This window comes from Urocampus carinirostris, chromosome 9 (assembly GCF_059441175.1).
Source record: "Urocampus carinirostris isolate Australia breed hairy pipefish chromosome 9, RoL_Ucar_1.0, whole genome shotgun sequence".
NCBI lineage: Eukaryota > Metazoa > Chordata > Actinopteri > Syngnathiformes > Syngnathidae > Urocampus > Urocampus carinirostris.
In genome coordinates this window covers 15,414,265-15,430,750 of record NC_142357.1, presented here as the reverse complement: position 1 = coordinate 15,430,750, position 16,486 = coordinate 15,414,265, and the positions used below count along the sequence as shown (strand labels likewise).

At 40.3% G+C, this 16,486-nt stretch overlaps 1 protein-coding gene across 2 annotated transcripts in view; it reads left to right on the top strand.

The window, feature by feature from the left end:
* glra1 (glycine receptor, alpha 1) overlaps nt 1–15,801 on the top strand; it is an 84,214-nt gene extending 68,413 nt beyond the window's left edge. For both annotated transcript variants that reach the window (XM_088344640.1, XM_088344641.1), the window contains 3 exons: nt 5,934–6,148; nt 9,683–9,829; nt 15,271–15,801. In XM_088344640.1, the coding sequence (XP_088200766.1) occupies nt 5,934–6,148; nt 9,683–9,829; nt 15,271–15,582 (674 nt within the window). In that variant the 3' untranslated portion in view covers nt 15,583–15,801. The remainder of the gene's footprint in view (nt 1–5,933; nt 6,149–9,682; nt 9,830–15,270) is intronic.
* The last annotated feature ends 685 nt before the right edge of the window (nt 15,802–16,486 follow it).

The window sequence follows — 16,486 nt, the reverse complement described above, 5'->3', positions numbered from 1 at the left end:
CATGAATGAATCATTTCGATCTTAAAAATATGGAGCCAGCCCGAAAGCTCTCAAGTGTGGCGCTCCCATAAATCCAGTCACTGCTCGCTCTTCCTCCTCCTCTTGCTCTCGGCTTGGCATGGAAGGCGGGTGAAGGCGCCGACGGATATTGGTGCTGCTGAGAAAAGGCACGTCTGCGCTGTATGTCACCACAGTGACTGGGAAGTGACTGGTCGGGAATGTGTGGCAAGGAGCGGCCATCTTTTGCTGCCTCTCCTCCCTGAACACAGTGTTTCCTTTTGTTTTTATGTTGATCATTAAAAGTCCAAAGACAAAGACATGTCAGAAAGACCTTCTGTTCATTGGATTTTCGCAGTTAATCCGTTCCATAACCCCTCATTTTAAGGGAATATCTGTTAGGTTTGAGGATGATGGACCCATGTAGGGAAAGCACGAACTGGAGGCAGGGGTGCTCAAAAAGTGGGATGGGCCTGAATAACAAAAGGAGGTACAAAGTAACAAACGAAAGTTCACAAAACAAAATATCTAAACAAAACCAAACCTGGCAAACTCCAAACCAGAAGCAAAGACCGAAACCGGAAATGTACAGTTCAAGGAACAAAGTAACAAGTGGGCAGTAAAGCTCCAACAAAATGTCCGAACAAGAAACCTAAAACAAAAACAAAAAAACTTGGCATGGCAGTGGAATGAAAATGACCTGACGACGTGTACTGTTTAAAACGTTCTTGTGTGGTGATTGGACACACTTGCTCCCTCTGGTGGAAGGAGGCATGCCTAACATATCATAACATATCTCTGGTGTCTTTGGACAGCTCTTTGGTCTTCATGTTACAAGTTAAAGTCTTACTGATTGTATGGGGTGGAAAAGTGTCTCCATGCAGCTAACGACCTCAATAAGGTGATTCAGGGTGATACGTGGAGTGCAGGTGGACTTCTAATGGGCGGACTTATAGGTCTTTCAGGGTCAGAATTCTAAATGATACACAGGTGTTCAAATAGTTATTTGCGGCTGTATCAGAAAAATAAATTGGTAAAAAAAATCATACCTTGTGATTTCTGGATTTTTCTTTTTAGTTTATGTCTCTCACAGTGGGCATGCACCTATGATGAAAATTTCAGACCCCTCTGTGATTTTTAAGCAGGAGAAGCAAAATAGCAGGGTGTTCAAATACTTATTTTCTTAACTGTACATGGTTTGATTTAGTGTCCGCATTACTGCACAGTTTTCCCACGTCTTGGATATTTTCACATCGCAAAAGCACTGTGGACTTGTAGTAGAGGGACAAGTGATACACGCTAAGTCTAGCTTACTCACTAAAAAGCCTCATAAGTATTGGTTGATTTCTCCAGGTAATTTCTGTTTTGTTTTATTTATTCCAATTTGGAAGAAGCATTGTACCACTCACAGAGATATTACGTTATGGAATGATTTAGATGATTACTATAAACATGTATTGTTAAAAAATATGTTAGTGGGTTGCGTTGTTTGATGTTTCCTTACAAAGTTTAAATTAAATATTTTCTCTATTCAGTGAGTGTTAACAATGCCCAACTAAGTTCAAAGAGCCTTTTCATATGTTTTCCCTCCGTGCCTATCTCCTTAAATCTTACAGAGCGCATTACGTTGGAGGGGGGGGATTTTTTAAGGGTTATTGTTCTATTTTCTTTATTAATTATCCAGTATCCGTTATCGGTCAGTTCATAATACGCTACAAAGCCAAGGAGCCGGGACTCTTACTCTCAACCAAAAGGCCAAGCTAAGGTCCTAGCCTTAAAGCCTTGCAGCGATCATTGCGAATGCACAGTTCCCGGAGGTACTGCAATGCCGGGCCGATGCGTGGAGTGGACATAGCCCTTAATCACAAAGAGTCTCAAAGGTGGAGGTGGGGGAATAGGTGGAAGAAGAGTGATTTTACGCGTGTGCTGGCGGTTTCTGTTTTATTTTACGATGAAAACTGCTAAAGTGGTGGTTCCCAAGGTGGGCAGTACCGCCCCCATTGGGGCGGTGGAATGATCTGTGGGGGTGGTAAGGAGGTAGGGGGCGGTAGGAGGGCGGCCGTTTGAAGTCCAAGTCAGAAAATTAAACGTGGAAGGTTTTGTAGCTAGTGATGGAGTTTTGGCCAACCACAATTGTTAATGTTCGACCAATCAGAGGCAAGTTTTAATAATAGCACAAGCCAATAAACGCGATTCAAAGTTTGCAAGCACCACACTATGCCACACCCACCGTGTGAGCTCATTGAGTGTCATGGTGGACTCCGTAAACATAGTCCCAGAGTCAACAAACGAGAAGGAAACAAGGTTGCACCCAAAGAAGGGCGTTACCTCACTTGTTTGGACCTATCTTGGTTTTGACGAAGCTGACGTGCAACAGAAGAAAACGCCCAATGCAGAATTTGCTTTCGCGTAGTCGCTAGGTCCAGAGGAAACACAAGTCATTTGTACCAGCACCTTAAAAATGAACACATATTACAATACAAGGCATGTCGAAAAGGATTACAAGTGAAAGACTGTGAGGTAGACAAAGCTCCATCAAAGCGGCATTTGCCCCCTTCACGCCGTACGAAAAAAGTTCGCAAAGGCTCAAAGAAATAACTAGCTGTGACTCTAGCTAAAAATCTGTAATAGTGTCGAACCCCAAAACTGCATTATGGATGAGAGGTAACACTTTTTACTTATACAAGTTAATAAGTGAAATGTTAAAATAAGAGTAATAGTTGTAGCAGTAGTGTTAATAAGTTTGCAGGAATGGTGGGTTTGAATTAATACTGGGAGCCAAGGGGGCGCCATTGTGTTAAAGTAAGAGAAGGATCGTTTCAAATGAAGTTCAAATGCCGACTCAAACCCCCAAAAAGATGAAAAAGGAAGAGTTTATTTTCAAGTCAAGTTGCATTTTTTTGTATAACCCTTAATCACAAAATGTCTCAACGGACAGCACAGGATTACAATTACACCATCGCCCGATCTTAAATCAACATGCGGGCAAGGTAAACTCAAAACCTCAGAATGAGGAAAAAAGAAACCACGAGACGCAAGTTGTAATCCCGCTTCCAGGATGACCAGGATGCAATAGGTTTTAGCGCTTCTAAGAACTTCACATACTTGCACGCACAACAAAAGGAGCTGCAATGATGAATTCAGCCAGACGATGGCATCAGCCAGAACAATATTTTGAAGTTACAAACACCACCTTTAAAGAAAAATAACAAATCAAACGTTTATTAAAAGTAAAGCCCCCCCGCACGCCATCTTTTTGGAGGAGAACAGCATGGCACCAATGACATCGAGTAGCAAACTACACTACAAACGGAACACTAGAAAGGCCAAATTCCCTACACGGTTGATGTCAGGTATGTGGTGGGTTTAATTGAGTGAATTTAAATATTTTGTTTTGTTTGTTGTTTGGTGTTGTCATTGTGCTGTTCCCAAATAAACCTCTACACTAAATAAAAAAAGGTCAAAAGGAGGCTACGACTAGAACTTCCTCCAAAAGTCTTGGAAATAATCACAATGCTTTTTGGCATATGTGAGACAACTCTTTGCCTCAAACCCACTAGACTACGCCTTTTCCTTTTGCACAAAATCAGACAACCGATATGGTGATAACCACAAAGATGTCAGAATTATCCTGATGATTCCCTCCTTTTTTTCCAGTCTTGCTAGTTGTAGTCCACATACTGTACGTGTTTTACTTATTCTGCTGTTTGTACATTTTTCTTGGTGGGCTTTAACATTTCGGGGCCAAACGCTTATGTTGACTTTGCTACTGGTGTTTTTTTTGCATGTTGATGTCTGCGAAAAAGACAGCCGGCTTTCTTGGCCGTCCACTTCCGCTCTTCAGTTTCTGCTTATGTTTCAACCGGCACAGATGCGTTCTTCGCCTCCTTTATCTCATAGACCCTTCCTGTCCATTTATTTGTTTGTTGTAGACGAGTCGACACAGATGTTACAGATCCTCATCAAGCGCTTGGGGTGTTTTTATATTTTCATGTTTTGTTCTTTCTACACAAGATGGCAAGGATGTTCCTGCCGAGTCTTCGCGTTGACTTGGTTTTAATTGCCGCACACAGCAACACCATCTCACAGTAGCTATTAAGCCAGACTAGATTTTCAGAAAAACATGCAACTTTTTGAGTTCACCTTGCTACTTAGTGATCACAGGCTTTGTTTCCTTTTTTGTTTCATTCTTCAAAAGAAAAGAAATCGATAAGAAAAGCTTACATTGTTTGCCACAGAGAAACAACACTAGTTCTGAAAATGATTACAACTTGAAGGTGGATACGGTAGTTGTGTTGGTATTTCAGACAAACTCTTTTGTTTCAGACCATAAAACAAAAGCACTCTGGAGTTTGTATATTTTTTATTTTGTTTTCATTCTCCTGAACACGTTTCCGCAGCAAAGTTACCTAAAAAATACCTTTAAAATGTAGCAAAACAAGTAATGTTTTTAGATAATATCTTCATGTTAACAGATTGTTTTGCAAATTTTATTTCCTTTTAAGACATATTTTACTTCAAGTCATAAAATTACCTAAAATACTGTAGATGTCGCTTCCCTTTCACCACTTCTTTGACTTGCTGTCCTCTAGCAGACACTTCTGATCCATTTAAACTCGGACTATTTTGTTAAGAGGCAGTTTCTTCCCCAGGGTCAGCACCATCCTAAACAAGCAAATCAGAAAAATATGTATATTTTTTGCCTATATTTACATCTGGGCGGCACGGCAGCTAAGTGGTTAGTGTGTCGGTGGCACAGTTCTGGGGTCTTAGGTTTAAATCCAGCCACCAGCCTACCTGTGCAGAGTTTGCATGTTCTCCCCGTGCTTGCGTGGGTTTCTTCCATGCGCTCGGGTTTACTCTCGCTTTCAAAAAACATGCATGTCAGGTTAATTGACCGGTCCAAATTGCCCCTCTGTGTGAATGAGCGAGTGGGTTGTCTGTCTCTGTATGCCTTGCGACTGGCTGACAACCAATTCATGGTGTCCCCTGCCCACTGCCCGAAGATAGCTGGGATGGCTCAAGCTGGGATGGGCTCAAGCACCTTTGTGACCCTACTGAGGATAAGCGGTGCAGATAATGGATGGATGGATACTTTTATCTCCCTCATCTTAATTTGGAAATTTGTTGCTGCTAATGAAGGATCGAAGGGAGGGAAGAATGGAGGAAGGAAAAAAGGGAGAAAGGGAGGGAAGGAAGCAAGGAGGGAATGAAGCAAGGAAGCAAGGAATGAAGGAGGGAAGGAACAGCTGCAGTATATTTACATGCCCATCCATGAATCACAAATATTCCATATGTCAATGAAACACCAACCACTAACTGGTGACTCGCAATAGAAGAATGTCAACATTCATTTATATTTAACCCATGATTTTCCAGTATTACAGATGTGTATATATAATTATTATACTGTTTGTTTGCCTCAAAATAAAATTGGTTCTGTTAGATGCAGAATAAAAATTATGTTGTTGTTTTTGTTTAGTTTTTTGCAGAAACATTGCACACAATTGCATGGCATATGTATGGATATTTATCGTATCACACTAAAAATATATATTAAGATTACCTTTAGTACAATAAGAAAATGTACAATAATGAGCAAAATGATCAAACTTGGCCATATAGGGATCATTATACCCTTTTAAGTACAAGCCAAACTCAACAAGTCAAAAACTGTTAAGAAAACGTGTAAGAAATTAGCCCCCAGCAAAACAAGATTTGAGTTTCTTTAGTATTTTCACTTTTGGAGACAATTATTGATCGCGGTGACAGTGAGTTGGGAGCATTAAAATGCTTACCTTGCTGTAGCACAGACGTGACGTGCAGAAAAGACCCCATTTGGCCTGTGAACAAAAGATGTCCCAAGAGGTCTTGAAGAAGGCGACAATGAGGCCTGTTCTCCTCCCGGCTGACGCTGCTTTATTGCTATGCTTCAGGCAAGTTCACCTGCATTGAGGCCCGCTTTCACCTGGAGCGGCAGATGGGCTACTACTTGATCCAGATGTACATCCCGTCCCTGCTCATCGTCATCTTGTCCTGGGTCTCTTTCTGGATCAACATGGACGCCGCCCCCGCCCGCGTGGGCCTGGGCATTACCACAGTGCTTACCATGACCACACAGAGCTCGGGTTCCCGAGCCTCTCTGCCCAAGGTCTGTCACCGCTTGCATTCCTTCAAAAGTTTTAAATTGCATTTGAATGTTACTAAAAACACATTGTAATTTGGCTTTTTTTTGCAAGGTGGTTTCTGTTCTGTGTTTCTGTGTTTGCTTCACGGATAGTATTGGGCCCATCACTGAAAGACAGTAATGACCAGATTTTCCAAATTACAAGGCGCAGTGGATTATGGCAGATGTAAAAGACATGCACGCCTTCCAAAACGCTCCATTTTTGACTCAGTCCACAGGATGTTTCTCCAAAAGTCTTGGGGATATTATAGATGCTTTATAGCAAATGTGAGACTACTCTTTGTGTTGTTCTGTGACAGCATTGTTTTATTTGCCTGAGAACTCTCCAATGGATGCCATTTTTGGCCAGTGTCTTTCTTATATAGTGCAGTCATAAACACTGACCTTAACTGAGGTAAGTGACGCCTGCAGTTCCTTGAAGGTTTTTCGAGGTTCTTTTGTAACCTCCTTAATGAACTGTTGTTCTTTGGGTTGTTTCTGTGGGTATATGGGGGTAAGGTAATCCCATATAAACTGACCCCCTTATTTCAAAGTTTTATCTTATAGTTTTAAATATGGCTTGGTTGTGAGTATATACAGTTGGGAGAATATCAGATTATTAGTAGAGATAAATTCAGCGCCCTCTGTGCTTGAGACGACGCCACAGTAACTGTGTTTAGTTGTACTTTGTAGGTTCATATTAAAATGCCCACTGCTCTAAACTGTTGCCGGCGGATTGAACGTTGTATATTACATCATCCGTAAAGGTGAAACGGCGATCAGAGGATGTTGAGATGGTTGATCTTCTTTTAATAAGTAGTGGGATAACGCACCACGTTGTAACGACAGTTGGGTTACAAAATGTTATCAATACCATGTTACAGTAGTTGCTCCCGAGAAAAATAATTGTGTTCCTGTCACGCCGTCCTTGGTTGTCTCAACACTAGATGGAATTAAGAATGAGTAGTTGAACCCAACTAATGTTCACGTTCAAGAAGAAAATGGAAGCTAAAGAAACCACAATTTTGGGTGGAAGCAACTCAGTGTTTTATTGTGAGGATTTTCAGATTAAAGAAAGGAAAACAGCCATTGTTTGCGTGACCCAATATAGGATTGTATAATTATGTCCAGGGAAGCAGTAATCCTTAACACACAAACACACACACACAGTTTGTGGACATGAGGTGCTTGATGCGCTCTAAAAATTGAACAAGTGAACCATGATTCTGCTGCAGTTCAGCTGTCACAATAATGATCACACAGCACAGCTGAGCTTACGTACGCACACACACAAAAACACCTGAGAGTTTGTCTCTCTCACACACAAATATCTGCACATCCAGTCGCTGCACATCACCACGAAGGTGAGATTAGCAAAGCAAGGAAGCGATGTGGCAAAGAGCAGAATTCCATTAGCAGCATTAGCGCTGTTAGCTTTCTGCACCTGGCAACACAACGAAACAGCAGTCGGGGCCTCAGCAGATATTTAAAACCAGTGGTGCTACGTATAGTCAAGTGAGCATAATTCAACCCAACAAATATATTCCAATATGAAATGAGTTATCTTCTTATCTTAAAATAGTTGTTAGCTGCAACCCTACTTTTATCCTCATTGAAAACAACATAGTACATTGTAGGTAATGTGATTAAATAGGACACTCGAGAATAAAGACGTGATACGGGAAAAAAAAAAGAGAAAACATTCTCAAGGTAAAAAGGCAAACATATTTACAAGGTAGTGTTGGAGACTGACCTAATGATAATAATAGGGCAATGTAAAATAGTGTGCTCTAATAATAGTGCAATGAAATGTAACGCATTAACGTTTAGCAGCGACTAAAATTACCAAATAAGTCATTAAATAAGATTTGAGTACTCAATTTTCAATGCAACTGCCAAATAATCAGATAAATAAAGCAGAATGTTTATGGCTTGCTCCTTCCGCAATTTCTTGTTTTAGACAGACACAAAAGACACATTTCCTTAATATAAATATGCTCATTACATAAACTTTGGATAAAATAAGCCATTATGGCTCAAGCACCATCTATCATTTCTATAATGGCAAAAGTGGGCTAAATTTACTTCCCAGAAAAAAGGGGAAATAATGATAGCAATCTTCTATTATTCACTCAACTGAATGTGAAGAAGTGTACAGTGAAAAAGAAAAATAAATACATACATACATACATAAATACATACATAAATACATACATAAATACCGGTGTGTGTGTGTGTGTGTCTGTCTGTCTGTCTGTCTGTCTGTCTGTCTGTCTGTCTGTCTGTGTGTGTGTGTGTGTGTGTGTGTGTATATATATATATATATATATATATATATATATATATATATATATATATATATATCCCTGCTTGCGTAGGGTTTCCTCCGGGCACTCCGGTTTCCTCCCTTATTCCAAAAACATGCATTTCAGGTGAATTGGCCGGTCCAAATTGTCCCTAGGTGTGAATGAGTGAGTGAGTTGTCTGTCCCCGTGTGCCCTGCGATTGACTGGCAACCAGTTGAGGGTGTCCCCTGCCCACTGCCCGGAGATGGCTGGGATGGGCTTAATAAGATTAATATTAAATCATTCACTCAGCTGAAATATTTTTAAAGTATAATTAGATTGTAATGCAACAATACTGTGTGGAAAAATCTATTAACCAAAAACATCACTTTGTTAAAGAGGTAACGAAAATTAACTTGTGTGTGATTGATAAATCATAAAAATCACCTGGGGCTGAAGAAAAACCCCTTGGTCAACGGGCCTTAACTTTCACATATGTGATTAGAATGGTGGACGTTAGAAAAGCAAAGATGAGCTTTGTATTTGTGTTTTGTTTTGTTTTTTTAAATAACTTTATTCCTCACACACAATTCAACAGAGAGTTGAGTCACCCACCATTCAACAACACAAACAAAAAATATAAACAATTGACATAGATCAGGGGATGGTGTAATAATAGTCCGTGGTCTGTGCAGCCCTTTGAGACTCCTTGTGATTAAGGGCGTCACAAATAAACATAATTTGACTTGACATTCCCATAACAAACAAAAGAGCAAACAACACTAAAATGATAATAAAAGAAATCAAACTAAAAGGTGAAGTGTTTAGATATCAAGTAGAAATTATGTATTGATTCCTTCTTTTCTCAAATTGATCGAATTTCAGTTGAAAACTTCCAGTGATTTTTTTTTCCATGATGTAATTTGCTTTAATTAGTCCCTCCATTGCTTTATGTCCAGAGGTTGTGGTTTTGCCATCAGAAGCTTAAACTTTATTTCATAGTTGTATTGACCAGTCCGTAACACGGCAAAATTCCTAATATATAGGTCACTGGGTTTAACCGCAACTCCCAACCAAGAATTAAATTTTTTTCTGTCTGAATACTCTCCCGAAAATTATGCATGCATGTTTTTAATTTTTCTTTTTTTTGATAAATACTATAGCAGCCAACAAGGGGTGCTCTGACCAGGACAAGCCATTTTAAATGTAACGTTGATGTTGTGTTTGCCGTTAGGTATCGTACGTGAAGGCCATCGACATCTGGATGGCGGTGTGTTTGCTCTTCGTCTTCTCAGCGCTGCTGGAGTACGCCGCTGTCAACTTCATCGCCCGCCAGCACAAAGAACTCCTCCGCTTCCGCCGCCGGCGACGCCACATGAAGGTTACTTCATCCTCTTTACAAACAAATTCTTGACTGACAAAGGTTCTGTTGTGTTTCCTGACATGTCCTGGCTTTGAGAGAAATTGGAAAATGGGAGAAAAGCATGACTGACAAATGTGCCGAATGGAACCTCCCATTCATATTTTGTTACTATGCAGTTATTGTGTTATTACTAGGTTAATTATTGTGAGTCGACTTCAAATTGGCGCAGTCTACAATGAAACAATCTTCCTCAATAAAGGCACTGACAAAAATTAAACATGTCAAAAGAAAATTCCCAAAATCCCAGGTTGACACCAGTTATTTGTCTAGGCTGAATTCTGCAGGTGTTTTTTTAAGACTCATGACAAGACTCAAGATCTCCCCTCTAACAGTAAATCAGAACACCACTTAGTACAATGTAGAGACTGTATAACAATTAGATGAATGGAATCATTCACATGTTAAGTGAATGAATTGAGAGAAGAACTACTTCGAAAGGTATGTGAATTAATCACCAATAAACAAATAGGGTTCCTACAGATCCTTGAAATGTCTTAAAAGGGATTTATTATTCTAAAAAATGAGGCCTTAATTGGCATTAAAATGTCTTAACTGCAACATTTGTTTAAACGAAAAAGATTTAGTAATATTAATCAATGGTCTTTTTAATAATTCCCTGATTTTCTTTCGTGGCAACATCCGGCCTTTCATTACAAACGCATGTCTTAGGTCTGCCCATGAGACACACAGCGACTTGGGACGTTAAATCTGGACCATGCCAGGAAAGTGTCAATTTAAGTGGCTGTACGATGTTTTTGCCATGGCTATGTGCTGTGGCTAGTAATTTGGATAAGGCAAGATTTTTTTGTGGTTTTTTTTTTTGTTTGTTTTTTGTTTCAATATTGGGTTGTTGTTTTTTTGGCAACTTGGTCTTTTGATTTCAAAAGGCAATAAAAAAAGTCTTAAAAATTTCACTTAAGCTGTAGGAACCCTAATAAATAAAGAAGATTGACTGGGATAATTAAAAAGGTTAGAGCTGAAAAGTCACACAAGCATGACAATATACTGCATGTGCTTTGACACATTCCAATATTACAACTGTCAGGACCACTCTGTTTTATTGGAAGAAAGGAAAGGGTTGCACCCACGATCCGGTGATCGCTGGGCGCGGGAAGCAGGTCGCTCTGAACGCGGAAGTGGGACTTCCGTGGCGTGCGAAGACGGTGTCGGGAACGGAAAAAACAGGAGAGCAAAAAACGTGGTCGGGATCGGAAACGAGTCGAAAGCCAGAAGAGGAGAGTAGACGTGGTCAGGATCAAACAACGTGTCAAAGCCAGGGAACAGACGGGAGTAAAGACAGGTGGGAGTCAGTCTTGCCTAGAGTAAACTGAGGTTCGCAGACAGACTGCCAACAGGTGACAGATAGACGTGGGTTTAAATAGTGACAGGGAGCCAATCAGAGTCCGAGGCAGTTGGCGCCAGGAGAGGGCATAGGTGCATCACATCTTAAATCATGACAACAACACTTGCTTTTGCCATCTTTAAGTCTCAGTTTTTGCCCACTCATTGTTATCTAGGGCTGCAGCAAATAGTCTATGTTATCAACAAATATCAATAATAGAAAGAGTCGACAAGGAATTAGGTTTTTTGACGATTGTCGCCAGACACCTTTTTACAACAGAGTGAGGCATCTGTAGGTGAATATAATCCCTAACAAGATTTTCTCATTCGCAGTCTTGAGTTATAACTTCAACATACAGAAATGGTAGTCTCAACATCAAGTACGCGTACCAAAACTTCTAAAGTTTGGGAGCATTTTAATCTCGATACGGAAGATACAAAGTTACTTGTAACACAGACCTTGCATATCGTGGCAGTAGCTCAGGGACTCGCAAACATTAAGAAAGCATGTCGGACAGTTGAACAAAACTTAGTCTGACTTGCCTCGGTTGGATTCATGTAACGTTCAAGCCAATACGGTTTTGATAACATTCATTCTACATTTTATAAGTGTATATTTGGCTATAAAAAGAGAGCTTGAGCATTATGACAGACTGTGCCTGACAAAGGTATTTGAAATTAAATGCATGCAGAATCGATAAGCTCTTTTGTTACTGACTTTAAAATTGACCACTGAATGTACTTCGAAAAATGCACATCATATTTGTTTTTTTTACTGTTCTACTGCCGCTTATCAGCCTGTTCTTTGTTTCCCTGTATGAAAAAAATGTTTACTTGATTTTAATGTATTATTCTTTTCCTCCCCAAAATCGAACAGAGGTTTATTTATGTCTTTATTGACCAAGCACTGCTTCTAATTGGTTTTAGACCTTTTTTTTTTATTTTTGTACAAATCCGCAGTAATTCCAATAGGATCATAGGATATTTTCATTGTTCTCATGTTCTTGTGTTCATTGTTTCCATATAATGAAATCAACTTGATGCGTGATTTAGGAAAAATGAATAATTATCAACTTATCGTTTGGAACACTCTTTGACCACCCATCCATTATCTGCACCGATTATCCTCAGTAGGGTCGCGGGGGGGCTGGTGCCCATCTCAGCTATCTTTGGGTAGTGGACACCCTGAACTGGTTTCCAGCCAGTCACAGGGCACGCAGGGACAGACAACTCACTCGCTCATTTACACCTAGAGACATTTATGTCACCATTTACCGGTGTGCCTGGAGCAAACCCACGCAGGCACGGGGGAGAACATGCAAACTCTGCACAGGTTGGCTGGTAGCCGGATTTGAACCCTTGACCTCAGAACTGTGCCACTCAGCTGTTGTGCCAAACCCTCATCGGTGAGCAGTCAACTATTAAAATATTCGTTAGCTGCAACCCTACTTTTACCCTCCTCATATTTTGTCCTTTCCTTCATCTCCATTTTCTCTCTGCTCTTCCTCATCCTGGCATTTTGTCTCCCATTGATTCTGTCAGCAAAGCAACATCTGTCATCATTTAGCTGAAGGGCATGCGGAGGTCAAGAGTCGCGTGCGCATGTGCATGATTAAAAAAAGTCTTAATACATGGTGTTGCCTGAAGTCAAGGACAGAATTGGGACACAAAGGCTAAAAATGGAGCGTGTTACCTGATGCACGAGCACACACTCAGGATGCGTTTTGTTTGTTGATTTTCATATGTGAGAGACGAAACAAGATGGCTTATTCAAAGTTGGTGGTGGTGACACGGCCTAAATATTCAAGCTGGCGTCACATATAGAGGCAGCTGAGGTTTGAAATACATTTTGCCCACCGACAACAAGCTCACACTTTTGGTCCTGAATTCCAAATTCTGTCACGTTGTGAAACCTTCAGCAGAAAATAAAAGCCGAGTTTTGTTCTGTGTCAGCCTTTGAGAAGGTTGCAGGCGTGCCTGGTCCTTTTATCTGAGCCAGCATAGCCACTTGACCTATACAAAGCAGATGTTCTCTAGGGATTTCCCTTTCCAGAGTTCAGAAATTAGGCCCAATTACATGTTTTTTAGCTGATGAGTAATGGCCAACCAAGATCAGACAAAAACACATTTCTAAGGATCACAAAGATATAAAACACGTGTATGATATATTATTTCCCAACAGTTAAAGCTTTTTTTAATAACTAAAGTTGTTTTTAAAAATTGCCCACCAGAGAAGATGAATACTCTTAGTGAGGGCGTTGCAGGCCACATCAGAAGTAAAAATGCTCAAATCAAGTCCAGTTTTTTTTATCCCTCAGTATAAAAGATTTATTATAGCTGGACAATCGATTTTACCTGAGGAAACACAGGAAGTTTTTTGCCTTGGTTGATGCAGGGATACCTAGTTGAGTTTTCTCCCTAGTAACCCAACAACCTGCCTTTTAGACCCGACATTGTATGGATTTTTGAGGAAGAGATTTTAAATGAAGTCAATTGATTATTTTCAGACAGCTGGTTTAAAATGGTGGTGGTGAGGTCCCATCTGAAGAAGAGCAATTTAGACTTTTTTAAAAGTTACCGTCCAGTCTCCAACTTACTGTTTTTCAAGAAGGTTTTAGATCAAACTGGTTTTTATTCAGCTTTATTCTTTTTAAGAAGAAAACCGCATTTTAGTGAAATTTCAGTCTGGTTTTAGTATCAACCACAGTACAAAGACCGCCCTTTAAACCTTTTGAATTATACGATAGGTACGCTAGGGCTTTTAATGAACTTATAGTTCTTGTGCTACTGGATCTCAGTGCTGCCTTTGACACAGTAGGTCACCTCATGTTATTGGATAGACTCAAAATCCTGGTAGGTGTCTCTCGTACTGTTTTAAACTGGTTCTATTCCTACCTCACAGACCGACATTTCGTATGGATGCATGAGGTTAAATGTGGGATTACCCGAGGTTCAATTTTGGGGCCGTTGCTTTTTAATCTGTTTTTACTTCCCCTTAGAGATGTCATCAATAGACACGGTGTCAGTTTCCACAGTTGTGCAGACACAAGTCCGATAAAGTGGATACCCTTTTAAAATGCAATTTAGACATTAAGCTGTAGATGGCACAGGATTTCTACACCTCAACTAGGACAAAACAGTGGTCTTTGTCATCGATCCTGAAAGTCATGGAAACTTCTACCAAAACAGCAAGACTAAAGACTTTCACAAAATGTTATAAAAGATTGTACGTTAATTTTTGACTCTGAGCTCAATTTGATTCCACATATCAAAAATTACACTCGAATTGGGTTTTTTCATCTGAAAAAGTTAGCTAGAGTACGCCCATTTCTCTCTCAGGCACAAATGGAAGTGCTGGTGCATGCTTCTTATATATTCTCTCATTTAGATTATTGTAGAACCCTGCTTGATGGTCTTCCTCAAAAAGAAAATGGCCAACTTGCAGATACCACAAAATTCAGCAGCACCTATGCTTACGAGGGTCAAGAGGAGGGATGACATTACACCAGTTTTAAAACCTCTACATCGGCGCAGAGAATCAGCACTTTAATGAAATTGGTGGAGGAGCAAATTATCCATCTCAAAAAAATAGAATCAATCGAATCCCAAGTATTAGCTTAGTATTGATAATATTGATATTTGGATTGATCTGCCCACAATATAATGTTCTTATTACACTAGACCAGTGTTTTTCAAGCTTTTTTGAGCCAGGGCACGTTTTTTTACATTGGAAAAATTTCGCATCAAACCACTAACCAAAAATGTTGTAAAATGACACCGAACAGTATGTTTCATTACAATATAATTTATAAAAACCCCTGTTTTTACAGCACAGACACTTGACATAATATTTGTAGAAAATGATTAATAGATGTTTTATAAAATTTTATATTTTAAAAAGTGACATTGAATAATTTCTCGCAGCATACCTGACGAACTCTAACGGCACACTAGTGTGCCGCGGTAAAGTGGTCGAAAATCACTGCACTGAAGAACTGAGTTAAAATGTCTTAAAATTACAAAAACCTTTCTTTAGACAAGTCAATTTTTTTCTGCAGGAAGACGACGGCAGCGGAGATGGTCGCTTCAGCTTCCCGGGTTCGGGTTATGGCGTGGGCCCGGCCTGCCTGCAGAAGGACGGCATGGCGGCCATCAAAGGCAACAACAACAACGCGCCAGCAGGGGCGGGGCACGGCGGAGGGGCGGTGCCAGAGAAAAGCATCGACGAAATGAAGAAACTTTTCATTAGCCGCGCCAAACGAATCGACACGGTGTCGCGTGTTGCCTTCCCGCTGGTTTTCCTTATCTTCAACATCTTCTACTGGATCACCTACAAGATCATTCGCAGCGAAGACATACACAAACAATGAAGCTGCTCTCCACCGCTTCCACATGTTTCCAATTTCCTCCTCTTTCGACATTCTTCTTCTGCATCTCCATCGTTTTTTCCCTCGTCATCTTCCTCTTCAGGAGCTAAGACAACCACAATCGGCTCCTCCGCTTCCTGGCTGCATGACAAACCAACAAGAAGAGGGAAAAAAATGACTAAACAGAAGAGGTCACGCCCAACATCGTCACGTTTGCGATTGGACCTGTAAAAGTGCCACCCACTCAAGCCCCGCCCAACAGGAAGTAATCAGAAATTTTAACTTGCTTTGGTGTTATTGCGAGCAATCTAAACCCTTCTAATTTTTTCCCTTGTATTTTTGTATACTTTTATTTTTGTAATTTGATATTTTTGATTCGATCTTAACTGTTATGTTCTATCTTTTTAAGTTACTTATACAGGGTGTCCCTAAAAATGTACACACATTTCAGCAGCTTGTTTCCGTAGTGTAGCGGTTAGCACATTCACCTTACACGAAAAGGGTGCCCGTTTTGAGACAAGGTGGAAATATATGTTGGTCTGGAGAGGGATGGCCCCAACAGACTGTTACATGCCTAAGACACACCAGAGGAAATTTTGCCCCTACAAGCCTAGTGTTTAGGGGATCCAACCAACCATAACTCAATTATTTATCGTAAAACGACAGAGCGCACCTCATTAAAAGCCGCATGCGGATTTACGGAAGAAACTCAATTTTCTTTCTGTACAAGGCGTACCAGATTTTAAGCCTGAGGCTTAATCACACATAAAAATGAGCTCCTTCATGTCCATTTCTTACATTTGAAAAAAAAACAGCGGGGAAATGTCTAGGACAGAAAAGTAACGCATTGTGCTGCATTTAGGACACTCGTTTGCGGACTCAGTCTGCAGCTGTCAACTTTAGTCAA